The sequence below is a fragment of the Balaenoptera musculus genome, chromosome 3 (genome assembly GCF_009873245.2).
Source record: "Balaenoptera musculus isolate JJ_BM4_2016_0621 chromosome 3, mBalMus1.pri.v3, whole genome shotgun sequence".
Lineage (NCBI taxonomy): Eukaryota > Metazoa > Chordata > Mammalia > Artiodactyla > Balaenopteridae > Balaenoptera > Balaenoptera musculus.
Window position 1 is genome coordinate 149734962 of NC_045787.1, and position 22693 is coordinate 149757654.

Consider the following 22693-nt stretch of genomic DNA (forward strand, 5'->3'; position numbering starts at 1 on the left):
CTCCATACTTTCTTTTCAATTTTTCTGTAAGCCTAAAACTGTTCTAAGAAATAAGGTCTCTTAAGTTTTTTTTTAAAAAAACTATCTTTTGCTCGTTGTTTTGAGATGCCTTTTTCAATACTAAATTCCTTATGCAGTTGGGTCTGTTTCTCAATTTTCTGTTCCATTGGTCTTATATATACTACTCATAATTGTAGAGGCTTATAGTATATTTTAATCTGGAGGGCTGGTCTCCCTTGTTGCTCTTTTTCGGGGTTTTCCCAGATTTTCTTGCTTACTTTTTCAAAAGAACTTTATAATCAGCTTCTCAAAATTGAAATTTTATTAAATTTATAAAATGAATTTGAGGGGATGTGATTGACATCTTTATGTTGTTGAATCTTCTTATTCAAGAACACAGTTATTGTCCTCTCAGAAGCTTTTTGACAAACTGATTCAGTAGTGCTTGCTAGGCTTTTGTTTGTTTGTTACATTTTTATGTAACAATCACAGGCATTTATGATCAAGTTGGTTCAAGTTTGGGGTTATTTCTTCAGAATGGGCTGGACATCCCTGTTTGTTTTTGCACTCCTTTAAGTGTTTCAAGGAATAACATTTGTGTAATTGGCAGAGTAGTATAAAAGAATATCTGTATTACAGATATTCTTTTAGAAGCATATCTTTGAGGTGGATATTGATAAAGATTAATTCTGTCAATTTTCTTTTGGGCCAGTTGAGGGTCATTTGACATATTTAGGAATATGTAGAATTGGTAATAACATCTCCATTTGGTATAATATGGTTATATTACCATATTATATTTTTCCTTAAAATGAATAGTAAAAAATAGTAACGTAATAAAATTGAAGATTTGATGTTAAATGCTTCCTCTGTGTACGTGTGTTTTTAAACTACCGTTTGGTGAGAGTGCCAGAAATGATAAATAGCAAAATCACTATGAGCACTGAGGTGCTTGTTGGCTTTGGATTTTCCCACCAAGGAAATTTTGAAAATGTTTTCAGGTTCCTGGTATAAATTTAGAAGAGAAAATATTTTCATGCTAAGTATTTGGGGAATTTTTTTTCAGTATGTATGCATGTATATATGTATTAGTGTTTATAAATTCCTGTTGAAGTTAAATAAGTGAAACCAAAAAATCCACTACCCTCAATTAACCCTCCACTCTATCTGCATTGCCTCTACCCTAGTTTACACTTCATTTCCCCTTTGGAATATTTCAGTAACTGTACCAGTGCCCCTAATTTCAAGTCTCTGTCCTCTTCAATTCAGCCTTCTTGCTTTTTCCAGAATAATCTTTCTAGCAAAGATTTGATTGTGTCACTAAGATTTTTCATTTGCTTTGCATTGATTAAAGCAGCATGAAATCTTTCTTTGCATCTCATGATCTGACCCATATTTCGCTGTCCAACTCCATAATTCTACCCTTTCCATTTCTATTCCAGTGATATTTTTCAGTTCCCTTAACATGGCATTCTTTCTCACGCCTCTGTGCCTCCTTGCATACTCAGAGCTCTATTGCCGTGAAACACCTCCTTCTGCTAGTTTTCAGCTTAGAACTCTGATATCATCCCAAGTTCCCTGGAAGACTTGGATTTGTTTATTTCTGGTGTATAGTTTATTTATTTACGTCTTTTTTTTTTTTTTTTTTTTTTTGGCTGCATTGGGTCTTCGTTGCTGCGCGCAGGCTTTCTCTAGTTGTGGCGAGTGGGGGCTGCTCTTCATTGCGGTGTGCAGGCTTCTCATTGCAGTGGCTTCTCTTGTTGGTAGCATGGGCTCTAGGTGCGCAGGCTTCAGTAGTTGTGGCACGTGGGCTCAGTAGTTGTTGCTCACAGGCTGTAGAGCACAGGCTCAGTAGTTGTGGCACACGGGCTTAGTTGCTCTGTGGCATGTGGGATCCTCCCGGCTCAGGGCTCGAACCCATGTCCCCTGCATTGGCAGGCAGATTCTTAACCACTGTGCCACCAGGGAAGTCCCTATTTACATGTCTTTTTACTCCACAAAATTATTGGGGATCAGGACTGTGATTTCTTTGTGGTGCTTGCTGCATGATGCTCAATTAATATTTGTTGAGTGAATTTAATAACTCACCAGAAATCTCACTTAACCAGAGGGGTTTTGTTTTAGTTGTTGTTGTTCTTGATGTTGTTTCTCTTTCTTTGTTAAAGCAGTTCCAGCAGCTTTAAGTATCCCATTTTTAGGAGGAAGGGAAAAACAGAAATTCCAGTTAGCCACATTCTCATCTTTGCAGCATGATGTAGGGGAAAGAGCTCCATATTAGGAATACACCATTTGAGATCTTGACAGTTAATTAATCCCTCTAGGCCTCAGTTTCCATATCTGCAAAATGACTCATATTTCTAACTTTACAGGGTTGTTTTAAGAGTGGATAAGAAAGCACATACTACAGTGCTTGGCTCATAGATGCTTAATAAATAATTGAATCTAAATCATGGAGCATTTTATAATGCCAAGTTTTGAGGCTGAAAAGTGTAATTAAATTTAAAAGTAAATTATTAACATTTTGTCACTTGACATTAGATTGTACATATATAGATACATGTATATAGGTATGTGTATATACATACATATACATACACAAATCTCATGCATGTCAGGTTTTGGAAGTGTGATTTCATGCTATTTTGAAACATATACAGTGGCAGATATTGTTGGCCTCGAGGGTGGGGAGGGAACAGGGAAGGCCAGATTCTCAGATGACTTTTTGGAAGACTAGTAAAGTTTGGTGCCTTTGTAATGTTTCTCATAAAGAAGAAAACAATAACACCTTTATGTCTTCCTAAACAACTTTTCTGCTTGATTCTGAGTAGCTGAGTCACATTAGGAAAGGTTGAATAAGGCCAAAGTGGTTTTTGTTTGTTTTTTAGTGGAATTAAGTGTGTTAAATGAAAGAATAGATACTGAAATAGGAACTTAGTGAAAGGTAATTTATTTGATCCCCAGAAAACAAAGTAATCTGATTGTAGTACTTTAGAACCTTTTAATCAAGTTCAAGTTCATCTCACAACATACTACAAATGTCTTTTTCCCCCAATTTTTAAAATGTGGCAAAATACACATAAAAGTTACCATCTTAACCATTTTTTAAGCGTACAATTGAGTGATAACTAATACATTCGTAATGCTGTGCAACCATCATTATCATTCATCTCCATAACTCTTTTCATCTTGTAAAACTGAAACTATACCCATTAGACAATAACTCCCCATTTCCCCCTCAGCCCCTGGCAGCCACCGTTCTACTGTCTTTCTCTATGATTTTGAGTACTCTAAATGCATCATTTAAGTGGAACCATACAGTATTTGTCTTTTTGTGACTGGCTTGTTTTTCTTAGCATAATGTTCTCAAAGTTCATCCGTGTTGTAGGATATTGCAGAATTTTCTCCTTTTTGAAGGCTGAATAATATTCCATTGTATGTGTATATCACATTTTGCTTATTCCACTCATTCGTCAACAGACACTGGGTTGTTTCCCATCTTAGCTACTGTAGATAATAATGCTGCTCTGAACATGGGTGTACATACACAGAAGTGGAATTGCTGTGTCATATAGTAGTTCTGTTTTTGATTTATTGATGCACTGCACACTGTTTTCCACAATCGTACCATTTTACATTTCCACCAATGTTGCACAAGGGTTCCAATTTCTCCACATCCCGGCCAGCACTTTTCATTTCCTGTTTTTTCAATAGTAGCTGTCCCAACAGGTGTTAAATGGTAGCTTATAGTTTTGATTTGCATTTCCCTAATGATTAGTGATGTTGAACATCTTTTTGTATGTTTATTGGTTATTCGTATATCTTCTTTGGAGAAATGTCTATTCAAGTCCTTTGCCCAATCAAGTTGTTTATTTTTTTGTTGTTTTAAGAGTTCTCTATATTCTGGATATTAATCCCTTATCACATATACAGTTTGCAAATATATTCTCCCATTCTGTGGGTTGACTTCATACTCTGGGTAGTGTCTTTTGTTGTACAAATTTTTAAAATTTTCATGAAGTCTAGTTTGTCTCTCTTCTTTTGTTGCCTGTGCCTTTGGTGTCACATTCAAGAAATCATTGCCAAATCCAATGTCAGGAAGTTTTTAGCTTATGTTTTCTCCTAAGAGTTTTATAATTTTAGGTTTTACATTTGGGTCATGGATCCATTTTGAGTTAATTTTTGTATATGGTATTAGGTAAATGAGTAGGAAAAACACACTCCTCCTATGTTTCTCCTTTTCTCTGAATAGACATGTGTGTTTTCCACACATCAAGCAATTCTTTTTTTTTTTTTTTTTTTCAAGTTCTCATCATTTATTGATAAAGCAAAATAGTCCGTGGCATTGGAGTCTAAGGAGCATTCTATGCAAAATCATGGTGAGTTACAGGACGAATAAGGCAATATTTTATTCTTCAAGTTATAGTCATGGAATTAACCTGACTTTCCTTGTACCGTAGGACTTTTGCTGGGAGGAAATGATGCAGTGTGAGGTAGTGGAACGTGTACTGTTTTTTTTTTTTTAACATCTTTATTGGAGTATAACTGCTTTACAGTGTTGTGTTAGTTTCTGTCAAGCAGTTCTCCTAGATTCAATTCAGTTCAGTTCTGACACTGTCTACCTGAAGTTAGCATCAGATCCCACAAGTTAAGAGCTCAGTCCCACAAGACTGCCCCCACTTCAGATGCCAATCACAAGTCCCAGTTGCCACCTGAACTTCTGACTGACGAGCTATAAATTGGGGTTCACATGAGCCCCCTCCTCGGGTTTGATAATTTGCTAGAGTGGTTCACAGAACTCAGGAAAACACTTTCGTTTACTGGTTTATTACAAAGGATATAATAAAGGATACACAAAAACAGCCAGATAAAGAGATATCTAGGGCAAGGTCTAGAAGGGTCCCAAGTGCAGGGGAGCTTCTATCCCAGTGGAGTTGGGGTGCACCACCCTCTTGGCATGTAGATGGCTTCACCAACTCAGAAGCTCTCTGAATCTTATACTATTAGGATATTTACGGAGGCTTTATTGCCTAGGCATGATTGATTTTAACTCCATTTTCACACTCTCTCCCCTCTCTGGAGATTGGGAGGTGGGGCTGAAAATTTGAAGCTTCTAATCATGGTTTGTTCTGCCTGATGGCCAGTCCCTATCCAGGAGCCCACCAGGAGTCACCTCATTAGAACAAAATACAATGATATCATCTGGGAAATTCCAAGGGATTTAGGATCTCTGTCAGGATCTAGGATCAAAGAACAAATATTAGAAGAAAAGATCCTCCTAGTGCTCTTATCACGTAGGAAATTATAAGGATTTTGAGAGCTCTAAGTTCTAAGTCAGGAACTGGGGTCAAAAACTAAATGTTAGAACAAAAGTATCTCCTGGCACCCCTTTCTGCAAGGGTTTTAGGAGCTCTATGTCAGGAACTGGGGGCAGAGACCAATATATATATTTCACAGTAAGGATCCAGCTTTTGCATGTGGATATCCAGTTTTCCAGCACCATTTGTTGAGAAGACTGGTCTTTCCCCATTGAATGGTCTTGACACCTTTGTCAAAAATCATTTTACTATATATGCAAGGGTTTATTTCTGGACTCTATTCCACTCCATTGGCCTATATGTCTGTCTTTGTGTCAGTACCACATTGTTTTGATTACTGTAACTTTATAGTAAGTTTTGAAATCAGGAGGTGTGAGTCCTCTAGCTTTGTTCTTCTTTTTCAAGATTGTTTTGGCTCTTCGAGTCCCTTGAGATTCCATATGAGTTTTAGGGTTGGTTTTTCTATTTCTGCAAAAAAAAAAAAAAAAAAAGGCATTGGGATTTTGATAGGGACTGCTCTGAATCTGTAGCTCACTTTGGATTATTGACAGTATTGTCTTCCAATCCATGAACACTGGGTGTCTTTCCATTTATGTAGGTCTTCTTTAATTTCTTTCAGCAGTGTTTTGTAGTTTTCATTGTACAAGTCTTTCACCTCCTCAGTTAATTCACAATATTCTTTTTGATGCCATTGTAAATGGAATTGTTTTCTTACTTTCATTTTTAGAGTGTTCATTGTTAGTGTAAAGAAATGCAACTGAAACTTGTGTGTTGACTTTGTATCCTGCTACTTTGTTGAATTCATTTATTAGTTGTAACAGGGATGGGGGGCGGTCTTTAGAGTTTTCTACATATAAGAAGTTATGTCTCAATTGATTTTAATAGATAGCTACCATACAAAGTAGCTTCTCAAACCACAATGAAATTAAGGTAGAAATTAATAACAGAAGTAAAACTGGAAGATTCACAAATTTATGTAAACAACACACTCTTAAATAACCAGTGGATCAAAGAAGTAATCACAAGGAAAATTAGAAAATATGTAGAGATGAATGAAAATGAAAACACAACATGCCAAAACTTACGGAATGTAGCAAGAAATGCTTGGGGAGTGGTGGGGGCATTGGTAGCTATTAAACACAAATGTTAAAAAACACAAAAGATCTTAAATAAAATAAAAAATAATAATAAAAGGGTCTTCCCTGGTGGTCCAGTGGTTAAGACTCCGTGCTTCCAGTGCAGGGAGCACAGGTTTGATCCCTGGTCAGGGAACTAAGATCCCGCATGCTGTGCGGCATGGCCAAAAAATTTTAAAAAATTAAAAAATGCAAAAGATCTTAAATCAACAACCTAACTTTATAACTTAAGGGACTAGAAGGAAAAGAACAAACTAAACTCAGAGCTAGCAGAAGGAAGGTAATATAAGGAACAGAGCCTAGGTAAACAACACAGAGAATAGAAAAATCAATGAAACCAAAAATCAGTTCTTTGAAATCCACAAAATTGACAAACCTTTAGGTGGGTGGACTAAGAAAAAGAAAACATTCAGATTACTAAAATCAGAAATGAAAATGGAGGGGCTTCCCTGGTGGCGCAGTGGTTGAGAATCTGCCTGCCAATGCAGGGGACACGGGTTCGAGCCCTGGTCTGGGAAGATCCCACATGCCTCAGAGCAGCTGGGCCCGTGAGCCACAATTACTGAGCCTGTGCGTCTGGAGCCTGTGCTCCGCAACAAGAGAGGCCGCGATAGTGAGAGGCCCGCGCACCGCGATGAAGAGTGGCCCCCGCTTGCCACAACTAGAGAAAGCCCTCGCACAGAAACGAAGACCCAACACAGCCATAAATAAATAAAAAATAAAATAATTTAAAAAAATAAGGAAAAAAAAAAGAAATGAAAATGGAGACGTTATTACCAATTCTACAGAAGGAAAAAATGATTAGAAGAGAGTACTGTGAACAGTTGTATGCCAAAAAATTAGATAACCTAGATGAGATAGACAAATTCCTAGAAATACAAAACCTACCAAGACTAAATCACAAAGAAATAGAAAATCTGAATAGACCTATAACCAGTAAGGAGATTGAATCCATAATCAAAAATCTCCCAACAAAGAAATGCCTTGAACCTGATGGCTTCACTGGTGAATTCTACCAAACAAATTTAAAGAACTAATTCCAGTCCTCCAACTTTTTTAAAACATTGAAAAGGAGGGAACACTTTCTAACTCATTCTTTGAGGTCAGCATTACCGCCATACCCAGATACCACTAAAAAACTACAGACCAATATCCCTTATGAACATTAATGCAAAAATCCTCAACCAAATACTAGCAAACTGAATTCAGCAGCATATTAAAAGGATTATACACCATGACCAAGTGGGATTTATCTCTGGAATGCCAAGAATGCTTCAACATATGAAATTCTATCCGTGTAATACTCCACATTAAATAATGAAGGGAAAAAATCCATATGGTTATCTCAGTTGATGTACAGATGTCTTTCTTGTCCACATGAACTAAGTATAGTTTCATTATAACATTCTCATTTTTAATGTTTCCTTCATGTTTCTTTAAAATAATAGCTAAATTGAGCATTCTGCACTTAATCTTTATAACCCAGTGGGTTAATTAGTATTTTAATTTACATTTTACCAATAAGGAAACAACCTTGGGACTTCCCTGGTGGCGCAATGGTTAAGAATCCGCCTGCCAATGCAGGGGACACGGGTTCGATCCCTGGTCCAGGAAGATCCCACATGCCACAGAGCAACTAAGCCCGTGCACCACAACTACTGAGCCCATGCTCTAGAGCCCGTGAGCCACAACTACTGAGCCTGCGTGTCACAACTGCTGAAGCCCGCACACCTAGAACCCATGCTCCTCAACAAGAGAAGCCACTGCAATGAGAAGCCTGCGCACCGCAATGAAGAGTAGCCCCTGCTTGCTGCAACTAGAGAAAGCCCCCGCGCAGCAACGAAGACCCAACACAGCCAAAAGTAAATTAAAAAAAAAAAAAAGAAACTGAACCTCAGAAAGATGCCTAAGTTCACCCAGCTAGTAGAATTAGAATAAAGGATTATTCAAGATTCTGGTGTCTTCTAAATTTCCAACAAAGCTCCACCACTTATTCCACCTACTCTTAATTGCTTGGATAAGACCTTCCTTTAGGTGAAGTTAAATTTTTTTTTGCTTTTTAACTAAAGGCAGGACTTTTCGAAGCCTTTAAAAGATGTATTGGGAATTTCCAGAAAGGGGATTTGATAAGCAGCATTTTCCAGTCTTATTTGACACCAGACTCAAAAGAACAAAACCTAATTGTTGACCCTGGGCATAAAGGAGAAAAATTTTATGTACATCTATGAGCTGTTTCTTAGCTACCAGTAGGTACAGCGAAGAAAGAAGAGACTGGGAATAAGAAGACTGGACAGTTCTGCCACCCTCATGCTCTGTGACTTGGGAAAGCTTGTTCACTTTGCTAAGCCTCAGTTTCCTTTTATGCAAAATGAGGGGTTGAAATATTGTCCTCAATTTATCTTTACTCTTTAATGTGAAAATTGGAAAAATTCCAGATGTTTTATTCTCAGTTGAACAAAAATTTTTTTGAAATTTTCCAAATTGAGAATTTATTGAAAACTTGTTGTTTTCTAACATGAATTAGTTAAATAATGGGAGGCAGTATAGCATAGGAGACAACCTGGACTTCGGACGTAGTTATTCTAGGTTTCAGTCTTGGCTCCACCACTTATCATTATTCTTAAACAAGGCTATTCTTACACAAGGTATATAACCTCTTGAATCCTTGGGTTTCTCGGTGAAAATGAGGGCTTTATTACTTACATTGCCTATTACATAGTAATAGGTGCTTAGGAAATGGAAGCTGCTGGTATTTAATTTGGTAAATCAGTAATTAAATGTGAATAATAAAGATCTGAGTGTAAGAGCTTTAGTTACAGATTAGAGCCAAGGTGTGATCACTTCCTGAAAGGACTTCAAATTCCATTTCTCCTGCCACTACTAGTGAGAGCATACTGCTTATTGCGTAAAGCAAAGCTATCTGTGTTGCAGGAAAGAGAGAACAAAGATCTCTGTTTTTCCCCAAGTTTCTCTCTGGGAATAACTGAAAACAAGTTAAAATATGCATCCTCAACAAGCTAGAGCCAACAAGCCAAGTGGAATTTAGAGAGTACTTAGATTTCAACTCAACCTCCTGCAGTGTTTGTTAGTATAATAAACAGATGAGGTGTGGAAAGAAACACTTCTTAGGAAAGCACTCTAGTGATTACTGTAGAGTGATTAACTCTAGTTACCCAATCCCTATCCAAATAGTTGAATGAGACATCTGGTTACAACACTGTATGTCTATTGTTTGTGATATCTTCCTTGAGTTATACTTAAGCAAGAGATAGATCGAGGATCACAATATTTCAGATGTAGGTTGCCAAGTGGTGTTGACATCCTACTGTCATCTGATTTGGGAGGAGGAAGTTAGACTAAGGTTGGAATAGGAGAAGGATATAGAATGGTTCACACACATCCCTCCAATCTCCCCTTTGCATTTTGCTAGTTAGAGATTGATTGGGGTTCTGGGTCTTTTTTGCCCTAAAGATAAGTACAGCCTTTCTCCTACTAATGCTGTCAGTCTGTTACATTTGTGTAAATTGATGTAACTAAATGTAGCATTATGCTAAATCCTTGGGAGGGCAATTCATGGAAGAGGAGTTAGCTTTGAGGGGAGACGGAAGGGAGAGATCATCTTGGAACAAGGGATGTTTCTCAGTGAGGCAGACTTGGATGGACCTGCCTGAATAGGGGATTTGTGGTAGACACTGGTCCTGAAAGATTAGAGGGAGAAGGAGGTGCCAAAGTTAAACTTTCTACACATTGAAGCTCTTTTGTCCAATACCATCTCAGGTCACCTCAGATGTCAGTAGATCTGAATGTAAACCAGAGTTCTGAAGAGCAAGCCAGTTAGGTGAAATTACAGATTTAACTAACCTTTATTGAGCACTTACTGTGTACCTGAATTAGTGCGTGGTGTCTTCCACATAATTCTTTTTAAAGAGTCTCGATATTCTCAACTGATAATGGGTATGATGGCACTATCTCATGGGATTGTTGAGGAAAATGTATAGTTCCTTACGCAAAGTAGGAATAAATGAGTGATAATGAAAAGAACAATGTTTAAAAACTAGAGAGAGATAAAGAAGTAGGCATGAGGGCAAGATGTTGCCATTGGCAACATGGCATGAGGGCAAGATGTTCATTTAAACATTTTATACTGTATGCTAAGGCACTACACTAGGTCTAGGGGATATAGAGATAAATGGGTTCTCTTTTCAAAAGAAAGTTCCTATTAAAAGAGAATTACAGCCTGCTGAGTTCTAAAGAAATTAGTTTGGGAGGAGCTTGAAACCAATGACTGAGGTTATTAAATATAAAATTCCCTCAGCTTCTGTGTTTCACCTCTCTTCTGTAAGTGCTTATAGCCAAACATGTTATTGCTGAGGAGAGAATTGGTAGCAAAGCTAATACAGTGTCTCCAGCCAAACCTGTAATATTCTTTCTTTTTGAACAAAGCTGGCATTGCAAAGCTTAACTGGCACTTAAATGACTATTGGCTTGACACATGTTTAGTTTTTGACTCACGTTGAAACCAACCCTATTCAATGTAAATTGGAGTAGTTCTTTTAAAGTGCATTTTAGCAGTATGTATCAAGAACATAAAAATATGCATATTCCTCTCAGGGAAAACTGAGAATGTGGGGGGAAAAAATGTATATTCCTTCGCCCATAATTTTAACTGGATACTAAGGGGAAAAATCCTAAATACAGAGAAACTTTATAAACAGAAATGTTCATCAAAGTGCTGTTTTAATAGCAGAACATCAGAAGCAGTTGTAACATCTATGTGTAAATTGTTTTAGCCAATTAGAATATTATATAACCATTAAAATGGGTATGGAGACTAATGCATAAAGGAGTACTTGGTATAATAAGTAAGAATGCTCAAATTTGTACATATCTAGGAGAGAAGACTCTCATAGAGAAGAGAAAATTGAGAAATCTCCCCAAACCTTGACTGTATGCAGCGATGTGTGAAAGGTGGGGCTGGTTAGTGGAAAGAATGGGGTGGAAAGATTGGTTCCCAAGCCAGGAGAGAAAACACCAGAAGAGTCCTACGAAGATCAAAAAGCCAAGGTGAATGGATTTTTGTCAAGATGCTTACAGTCTAGAAAGGAGAAGCAAAGCCCATTAATCAGTTCCCCCTGTATGTTTGTTTTTGTTTGTTTGTTTGTTTTTAAGTTTGGAAAGGAGATTGAATCAAAACTCTAAATCCTTTTCTTGGAATACAGGGAAGTGGTAGTGGTTGTGACCACAGGGAAACCTCTCCCTTCCTCATCTTTCTCTAGTATTTAAACTGTCTTAACCTAACTTATACTAGGTTTTTTAAAGTACAAAACTGAGAGAAAACCCAGGTAGCCAACCCATGTCTAGGTTATGAGTACATCTGTTTTCAGACAGTGAGTGCCAGATGAGTTCGTCATGTTTTTCATCTAACTTTTTGGATAGATCACTAGTCATCCTACTGGCTAGCTTTGAGGTCAGGAAATCCATTCCTGCACGATGCATTTAGCATCATGATATAATGAATAAGAGTGCATTCATCTTTGGCGGTCTGTTTCCACTTTTCCTCCTAATTTTTTTGAACACTTTATCTTAATATTTCTCTTCTACTTCCACATATTATCCAATCTTCTTGGCTCTGTCTTTACAATATAACCTCAATCTATCCTCTTCTTTCCCTTTTCACTGCTAGGATCCTATGCTAATCCAGCATTCTCTTTCCCTAGGATTCCTGTATAGTCTCCTTGCTGTTTCTTGCTCTCTGTCATGCCCTCTACAATTAATTCACAGAGCAGCCAGGATGACTTTTTAAAAAATCTACATATGGTCATGACACTCCTGCTGAACTTAGAAGTAAGGCTCTGGGTTAGTGATTCTCAACTCTGACTGTACGTTAGAATCAGCTGGAAGCTCCTTCCCTTCCAGGAAAAAATTTACCTGTGCCTAGCCTGCATATTCAGAGAATCTGATTAAATTGCTTTTGTCGGGGGGGCGGGGGGGGGAGGTGTCTAGATAGCTGTAGATTACCCTCGGATTCTTCTGATACGCAAGCAAGGTTGAGAAACACAACCCTAGATGAACTTTCCCTACCCTGCCTACTTCTCAGATCTTATCTGTCAATTTGCCAAGCTTGTTCTGTCTCAGATGTGTCTCTCCCACCCCAGTTTTGTTTTGTTTTGTTTTGTTTTGTTTTTCCACTTTTTTTTTTGGCTGCGTTGGGTCTTCGTTGCACGCAGGCTTTCTCTAGTTGGGGTGAGCGGGAGCTACTCTTCATTGCGGTACGTGGGCTTCTCATTGCGGTGGCTTCTCTTGTTGTGGAGCATGGGCTCTAGGCACGCAGGCTTCATTAGTTGTGGCACGTGGGCTCAGTAGTTGTGGCTCGCGGGCTCTAGGCCGCAGGCTCAGTAGTTGTGGCGCACGGGCTTAGTTGCTCCGTGGCATGTGGGATCTTCCCGGACCAGGGCTCGAACCCGTGTCCCCTGCATTGGCAAGCAGATTGTTAACCACTGTGCCACCAGGGAAGTCCTGTTTTTCCACTTTTTAAATAAACTTTTTATTTTAGAATAGATTTAGATTTACAGAAAACTTTTAAAATTAGTATGCAGACTTCCCATATACCTTCACTCAGTGTTCCCTATTAACATCTTACATACTAGTTTGGTACATTTGTCACAATTAATGAACCAGTATTATTAACTAAAGTCCACACTTTATTCAGATTTCTTTAGTTTTTACCTAATGTCCTCTTTCTGTTCCGGGATCCCACCTTACATTTAGTGACTGTGCCTTCTTAGGCTCCTCTTGCCTGTGACAAGTTTCTCAGACTTTTCCTGGTTTTTGATGACCTTGACAGTTTGAGGAGCACTGGTCATGTATTTTGTGGATTGTCCCTCAGTTGGGATTTTTGTGATGTTTTTCTCATGATGAGGCTGGAGTTCGGGGTTTGGGGAGGAAGACCACAGAGGTAAAGTGCCTTTTCATTACATTTTATCAAGAGTACATATTATCAACAGGATTTATCACTATTGATGTTGACCTTGATCATATGGCTGAGGTAGTGTTTGTCAGGTTTCTCCACTATAAAGTTAATCTTTTTTCGTCCTTTTCCATACTGTACTCTTTGGAAGGAAGTCACTATGCACAGCCCATACATACCTAAGGAGTAAAGAGATACGTTCCACCTCCTAAAAGGCAAAGTATCTATCAACATAGTTATTTGGAATTCTTCTGCACAGGATTTGTCTATTCTCCCCCATTTATTTATTTATTCAGTCATGTATTTCTGTTCATATGGACTCAAGGATGTTTATTTTGTACTTTGGATTATAACCTATTACTACTTTATTTTCTTGCTCAAATTGTACCAGCTTTGGCCATTGGGAGCTCTTTCAGTTGATTCCTGTATGACTTTGATGTATTCCCATCATTATGGGGTTTTTTGAGCACTCCTTTACTTTCTGGAACTACAGGATTCTCCAGGCTCATCTTGTGTATTTTCTGCTCCACTTCTAGAATTAGCCGTTTCTCCAAGGAACCTGGTTCCTTTTATTGGAGAACAGTATTAGAAACCAATACCTGGGCATTATGTGTGCTTGCTATTGGGGTGTGTGTTGTTGCCTCTAGGCCCTCTCAGCTGATAGAGCAAGGACATACATGTGTGTATACTAAGCTAACTCGTTCTGTATGCAACCATCTGTCTAAATTAAACTTAAAAATGAGTTGATTCAGATGTTTCCAACTCTCACCCATATGGATCATTCCAGCCTTCTCCCCTCGACTATCGGTAACTTCCCACTTCAACAGTGAGAAAACTGGCTCCCACTCTCTGTTTAATTGTTCAATTCCAGTATAAGTGTATGGATATAGTGCTTCAGAATGAACATATACAGTGAACCAACTCTGTCAACTAGAGCACAGTGCTTGTGTGCAGTTCCTTTCGCCTTTAGTCTTACAGACTTCACTCATTTCCAGAGTTACTTAGGTTAACACCTTTTCCTCCCACCCCATTCAGTGAGGTTGTTTCATATATTTTTAATACCATTAGATTCTTTTGTCACAGTCTGTGTTCCATCCTGGGATCCTCTCACCTTCTAAATTATTTTTTAAATTTCTGTACATTAAGGTTCACTCTGCTGTAAAGTTCTGTGGGTTTTGACAAATGCATAGTGTCATGTATCCATTTGTCTCAGAGTTTTTGCATTTGTCCTTCTGCCTGGAATACTCTTCCCACATATTTTCCCATGACTGGACCCTTGTCTTTCATCAGGTCTCTCCTGAAATGTTATCTCCTTGGAGAGTCCTTCTTTGAGCACCCAATCGTAAGGAATCCCCCAGCCTAAATTTTTGTTCATTTATTTTCTCTATGTGTGTGGTTTGTTTTGCTCAGTCTCTCTGTAGTAGGATACAAGCCTAATGAGAGCAGGGACTGTATTTGTATCCTGGATATCTAGAATACCGGATCAGTGAATATTTGTTGATCTATGAATAGTCCTTTCCTAGCTTATTGCTAGTGTATGTTTTTAATACTCATCAACAGTGACTGAAAAGCAGGCTTATTCAAGTTGGGCTTCTAGTTTACCCTGATTCACTACTTATACAGTAAAAGGGTTTTGCTTGCATTAGGTTAATTATTTCAGTATACTGAAGATGTGCAGTTACCCTGATTGTTCTCTCCTATAGTGTTTATAACCCCTTTTTTAAAAAGTTATTTTAATAAGTGACGTATAATCTCTGGTCCCACTTGGAATTGTACAGTACCATGGATTTCCTGGCCTGGCTGTACATTAGAATCAACTGAGGAGCTTTTCAAAAAACCCACTGATTCCTTGGCTCCATCCCTGACTTACTGATCTCCTGGAAGATTCTGCAAATATGTATTTTTAACAGCCAGCTTAGCATCTAGTTCTGACTAGATGGAGTTTAATTAAAACCCCAGGGTATTAATGTACAATGAGTTTTGGTGAAATTTTCTAGAGGATTTCACTTTAGTAGCTATGATTATTGAAGCTTATACTAAAAGGTCTTTTTAACTTGGACAGACTTTTTCTGCAGCCTTTTAAGCCCTTAACTGTGTGCTAGGTACTGGGGAGCATTATATAGAGATGAATCACAGACACTGCTCTTAAGGAGCATGCATCCTCTGATAAGGCAGTAGAATGAGTGTAAATAGTCATAATAGATGATAGAAAATAATAGGTGCATAAGAGAGGTAAAAAACATTTTTGGTAAAGACAGAGTGGTCATTCATACCCTGAGAAGAAGGTAGAAGGTAAAAGTAAAGTCCAATTCTTAAAGAGAATGTACAGAGAGGAAGTGGAACCCGGGACATCCCAGTTCTCTGCAGTGGGCTGTAAGGAAATCAAAAGTTAAAGGGGATCCTATTACAAGCCAGAAGGCAATAGCCAAACTGGTAAGAGGCCTGCGGTGGTCAGGAAAAAATCCACATTGTCAGAGCTGTCAAAGCCAGTGGTTCTTAACAGAGCTCCAGAGTTCTTAACAGAGCTTTCCAGTTGCAGTACTGAAAATTTTGTAGTACTTTAAACATAAAAATATATTAGCAGGGACTTCCCTGGTGGCACAGTGGTTAAGAATCCACCTGCCAATGCAGGGGACATGGGTTCGAGCCCTGGTCCGGGAAGATCCCATGTGCCACGGAGCAACTAAGCCCATGTACCACAACTACTGAGCCTGCTCTCTAGAGCCCGCAAACCACAACTACTGAGCCCGTAAACCACAACTACTGAAGCCTGCATGCCTAGAGCCTGTGCTCCACAAGAGAGGCCACCACAATGAGAAGCCTGCACACCGCAACGAAGAGTAGCCCCCACTCGCCGAAACTAGAGAAAGCCCGCGCGCAGCAACAAAGACCCAGCGCAGCCATAAATTAATTAATTAATTAGTTCAGTTTAAAGAAAAAAGCAAAGTTTCTATACTACTTGTGTAATTTAAAAAAATAAACAACTGCATACCTAAAGAATGCAAACTTCAATTTTTGGTTTTTTTCTTCTAAGCTCTGGAAAGGATATTCAGATAGTCCAAATTAAATCCCTCATGTTGTATATAAAGGAAGCTAGAATTAAAACATGTTTGGTCATTGGTCACAGGGCACAGAACCAAAGCAAGAATCTCAGGCTCCTGACTCACCAGTACATGTTACGACATTCTTAGCCGGCTGAGATCAATCTCTTTTCCCTGTTGCTTGCTGGTTATTAAGAGGAATTTCTTGAGGATAGAGACTGTATTGTATTCATCCCTATATCCCTGGACATAGTAAGTAATACACAGAATAGACAATAAACAGTAGACATGTGTTACATGAAAGGATGGATGGATGGGTTTGGCTTTTGTATTAGATCTTGAAGGAAGGCTAGGATTTAGCTCTGTGGAAATTCTGGTCATTAGATGTACACGTAAACTGTTAGATTTGTTGAGTATCGGACACCTAAAGGGAAATAGAAAATAATGTAGAAAGCTAGGTTGGGGCCACATTATAGAAACAATTGAATGCCAAGCTAAGGATTTTGGATTTTATTATCCAGTCAGCTGAAAAGTTTTGAGCAGAGAAATAACACACACACAGGGAAGTGGGGAGACCAAGGGAGGTGGGGAAGAGTTAGAAAGAGGAAGAGAAATTAATTATTTTGACAATTCACTTGAGGTGTCATTAAAGCTTGATTGAAGATGCCAGCTCAGGGAATGGAAATGTGGTTATAGATACAGAAAACAGTCAGAACTTGATTACTGATGAAGTGTGTAGTTAAAGGGATAGAGTACTCAAAGATGAGGCTGAGGTTCCAGATGCCATATTTGCCTGTATATTTTGGAAGGTGGTGATGTCATTAACACATACAGTGGTTTTAAATGATGCATTTGTGTTACTGGTGCCACATCTAGGTAGAAATGTTGAATAGGCTATTGGAAACGTGCTGCTAAACTTCAGAAGAGGTGACAGGTCCAGAAATTTATGTGTCATTTGAGTAGAAAGGGTCATTGAGGATTGCCAAGAAGAGGCAAAAGCCAAGGACACATCCTTAGGGAAATTTCTACATTTAGAGGGGATAGGAGAGGAGCCAGACAAGGAGATTTGGTCATAGACAAAGTGAAACCTGAGAATAGTACAAGGAGAAGGGAATAGGGAAAGTACATTTTGGAGGGAAACATCTGAATTACAGACTTCTTTTGATAAAAAGTTTTACACATTTTGTATTATAAGCTAGGTTATATACTAATAGGTAAAATGATATAAGTTAGTGAAAGGCATTACATTTGCAGAAAACCTGCATTTTTATATCAGTATGTATTATAAACAGAATAGATGTTTAGCATTAAAGACTATTTTGCTGGGCGCAGAGGTTGAAGAAGTCTTTCATTTTTTAAACTTGAATTTGAGAGGATTTTGATCAAGTAGTCTTGAAAGCCTTGAAGTTTTAAAAGACAAGAAATTTTCTTTTTTTTTTTGCTGTATGGGAGTACCGTCTACAATAACTGACTGAATAAATTCTGAATAGTGACGTTTTACCATACTTGAATATCTGCCTTCAAAACTTTATTTTCCCAGCGGTATTCATAAGTATTCTATTAGGGGTAAAAATATCCAATATGTACTGTTGGTTTTTCCCTAAGTAACTTTTTGTTTTTATCTTTCAGGATCTGACTGGCATAGAATCTATGGATCAATGTCGCCATACCTTGGAACAGCATAACTGGAACATAGAGGTATAATAGGATTCATTGTGAGCTTACTTATATTTCTTTTTCCGTGGTCTGATAACAAATGTCAAAGACACGTGGTTTTTTTGTTTGTTTCTTTGTTTTTTTATGAATGTCTGAAAATTTTTTGTGAAAGGTAACAAACTGTACCTTTTCTGCAAGGTCCCTCCTTTTGCAATCCATGTTAAGTTTTGAGATTTAGACATTTGGATACATTTTAGCTCTGGTTCATTCATCCTGTGTAGCAGGTCTTCTCTATGAATATACCATTAAAAAACCCCACCGCCCTGTTAAGACTTTTCCTTTCTCTACTGTCTTGCTATCACAAAGGAGCCTGCAGTCACCACACAGGGCTGTCTCGGACGCCTGCTTCAGGGTGGAATTGCCAGTGGACGGCAGGTGGCACAAATTTTTTTTCACAGCAGGAATCTTCTCTCAATAGATGTTTTTTCAAATTTACAGCTCTTTAGTCTTTAAAAATAAATTTTTGGGAAAGGTGAAGATTATGATCAAAGTTTATAAAATCATAGAAAAGATTGTGACCAAATCCCTCAGTATAGTGTCCCTCTCTCTTTATTTTTTCTTAATTACTCTTCGAGAAAAATACTGGTTTTTAAATATTTGGTTTGTAACCAGATACCATCAAGTGAACCTTTTTCTTACATATTTTATAATTTATTCTTTTGGATTTTCTAGATAGTTGTGTCATCTGCAACTGCATGATTTTTTTTCAATATATGGATCTTTCGGTTTTTTTTTCATGTTGAATTGGCTAGAACTTCAGAACAGTCTCAATTAATAATGGTAATAGCAGACATCTTGTCCTCACTATAATGCCTGTGATGTTTTATTATCAAGTGTGATGCTGGTTAGGTTATTGTTTTGAGATAGAACTACTAGAATGTAATAAGCTCCATGAGAGCAGAGTTTTTTTGGTTTTAACTGCTGTATTCCCAGCATATAGATTTGATCCTAGTACATCATAGGCTCTCAAATATTTATTGACTGTTCTTCCATTCTTGGTATATTAATATATCAAGAGTGGATGTTGAATTTAATCAAGCACCCTTTTGATATCTGTTGAAATTACTGTTTAATTATGGTATATTATTTGAATAGGGTGCTGGATTTCTGAAAATATACTCCTAAGTGATATTTAGTTATTCAGCACTATTTTTGAGCAATTAAATTCTAGGCTCTGGCACTATGCCAGCAAATAAGACTAAGTCCCTACTCTCATGGAGCTTAATTCTAGGTAATTTAACTTTGCAATAAATGCTATGAATAAGATGAGTATAGAAAATAGAGCAAAGAGGATCAGGAAAGTTATTTTAATAGGGTGGTCAAGTAAGGCCTTTCTGGGGAGGTTATATTTGAGCTGACGCCTGAATGATGAAAAGGAATAATGAATGTGAACATTTAAGGGGAATGCATTTTAGGCAGAGGGAGTGATGTTGCTGTGTATGATACTCTGGTGTTGTCTCCTTGTTAGGCTTTGATTTCAAGCATATGCTGGCTTTATAAAATGACTGACTTGATAAAATGAGTTGAGAAGCCTAGATAGCATAGATTTGAAAGAAAGCACTTGAAAACTTATTTCTGCCTGTTCTTTATTAACTTCTTCATGGTTTCCCCCATTATTCATAATCTATTTGTTGATAAGCTTTCTTAGAAGATGCGTTTTTCTTAGAGATTTCCAGGTTATTTAGCATAGGCTATACAAAGCAGCATATCATTTACTCTCTTCTGTGTCTGTTCTGTTATCCTCTCTTCTCATTGTTTTTATTATGCTTATTTTCCTTTTTTAAAAACGAGACTTGCTGGAGACTATTTTATTTGTTTTGTTTATAAAAAGCTCTTATATTTATCAGTTCTTTTTTTTCTGTTTATTAAGCAAAATCTCTCTTTAATGTATTTTTTCATACTTTTGTAGGTTTATGTTCTTTTTTTTAGCAGTATGATATTTGCAGCTTGGTTAATTTATTTGTACTCTTTCTTGCATTTAAGGCTGTGAATTTTCTTCTGAAACTGTATTTTAAAAGTTTTTCATTTTCTTCTTTGGCCCAAGAGTTATTTAGAAACATATATGGAATTCCTAGTAGCTTGCTTTTTTTTTGTTTATCCTTTTCATATTAATCTTTCATTTTATTTATATAATTTAATATTTATATATTAAGGTCCTTGTCATTTAATAACATTCCATTATGAAATATATATTTTTAAAAAATTAAATACTTAAAATTTAGAGAAAAATACAGAGATAAAAGGAGCCACCATGTACCTACCATCCAGCTCCTGAAAGCAGGCATTTTGCAATACTTGTTTCAAATTTCTTTTAAACAAATATAGATAAAATTGAAGCCCCCATTGTCAGTTGCTTGCATGTCATCCCTGTCTGCACCCCCTCCCTTTCTTTCCCTTCTTTCCTAGCAGTAACCACCGTTGGCAACAGTGGTTGTCAAGGAATGTGTTTTTTGTGGGATGAAGGTTTGGTGTCTGTATTCAATCAAACTTATTAAATGTACAATTAAAATCTGCTGTTTCTTTTTTTTCTGGTTACTTAATAAGACTACTTGACATGATGAACTTGAATGTGGTTTTATAGATTTCTTTATTTTCCATTGGTAGTGTCTTTGTTTTTTCCTAATTACAAAACCAATACATGTCTGCAAACAATTTAAGAGTTTATAAAGTTGAAAATGAAAGTTCTTAATAACCATACTTGAGATAAATACTTTTGATGTTTTAGTATATTATATGTCCTTCCAGACTTTCTTACATATACACCTCTGCTTAGTGTGCTGATAATATTAACCTTCCCAATGTTAATAACAAATATATCAAAGAGAATGCTTTTCTATATGCTGTGGGAAGGCAGTACATGGTGCAAATAAAATGCATTAATAAATTCTATGTTTATTTGGTGGGGGAGACGTTCTAACTTTTATATAGTTTGACTATTTTATTTGATGCATGAAGACCCATGGCCGTTAGAACTTTCTTGTAATAATACATCCTTTGTTAATATCAGATGATGCTTTTTACTTTAAATTCTAATTTGGTTTATTACTATTGCTGTCCCTGCTTTATTTATTTATTGTTTTACAATTAATCTGGTATAATGTCAACCATGCTTTAACATGAAATGACTTATAGAAATATTAAAAACTTGTTGCAAAAATACCCATGCACCCACACAGGAAAAGAATTCCAAAGTATTAAGAAGAAAATGCTCACCCTTAATCCCATCATTTCATGGATAGCTAGTGTTAAATTTTAGTGTATATCCTTTCAGACTACTTTTGTTTGTTTATATGGCTATATAGATTTATATATAATTTTCTTGTTACACAAATGGGATTATGCTATATTTACATTTTTTCACTTTTAGTAACTCATAAAAATAATACATAAAATACATAAAGATAACTGTCATTTGAAGACATACAGATGGTGGCCAATAGGCACATGAAAAGATGCTCAACATCACTAATTATTAGAGAAATGCAAATCAAAACTACAATGAGGTACTATCTTACACCAGTCAGAATGGCCATCATTAAAAAGTCTACAAATCACAAATGCTGGAGAGGGTGTGGAGAAAAGGGAGCCTCCTACACTGTTGGTGGGAATGTAAGTTGGTGCAGTCACTGTGGAGAAAACAATGTGGAGGTTCCTCAGAAAACTAAAAATAGAATTACTGTGCGATCTAGCAATCCCACTCCTGGGCCCATATCCAGATAAAACTATAATTCAAAAAGATGCATGCACCCCTGTGTTCATAAGCAGCACTATTCACAATAGCCAAGACATGGAAACAACCTAAATGTCCTTTGACAGATGAATGGATAAAGAAGATGTCATGTATATATACAATGGGATACTACTCAGCCATAAAAAAGAATGAAACAATGCCATTTGCAGCAACATGAAGTTCAAACAAAGCCTAAGATTAAATATGAAAAAAATCCTGCTCAAATCATTTGCCTACCACTATTTTTCAGTCCTACACCCCCAACATAGCAATATTAACAATTTCTTTTGCTTTTTTCCCAGATATTTTTGTGCCTGTCTAAAAATATGTATATTTTTCTCCAAAGAGCTTCTATTTATATGGGCTGTATCTATTGATATCTATTACCATATGACAAATTAAAACTGAAATTGTTCTGTTTATTAATTCACTTTAAAAATAATAAACTCGGGACTTCCCTGGTGGCGCAGCGTACGAATCAGCCTGGCAGTGCAGGGGACATGGGTTCGATCCCTGGTCTGGAGGATCCCACATGCCGCGGAGCAACTAACCCTGTGCGCCACAGCTGCTGAGCCTGTGCTCTAGAGCCCATGCTCTGCAACAAGAGAAGCCACCACAATGAGAAGCCCGCGTACTGCAATGAAGAGTAGCCCCAGCTTGCCGCAACTAGTGAAAGTCTTGCGCAGCAACGAAGACCGAATGCCAAAAAATTTTTTTAAATAATAATAATAAATAAATAAACTCATTACATGTTAACATAAATGTTTGCAGACTTTTTTGTCTGGCTT

General features: G+C 37.2%; 1 protein-coding gene across 3 annotated transcripts in view; it reads left to right on the top strand.

The window, feature by feature from the left end:
* Nucleotides 1-22693, top strand: part of FAF2 (Fas associated factor family member 2) — a 60644-nt gene that overhangs the window by 16173 nt on the left and 21778 nt on the right. For all 3 annotated transcript variants that reach the window (XM_036846463.1, XM_036846464.1, XM_036846465.1), the window contains exon 2: nt 18089-18157. In XM_036846463.1, the coding sequence (XP_036702358.1) occupies nt 18089-18157 (69 nt within the window). The remainder of the gene's footprint in view (nt 1-18088; nt 18158-22693) is intronic.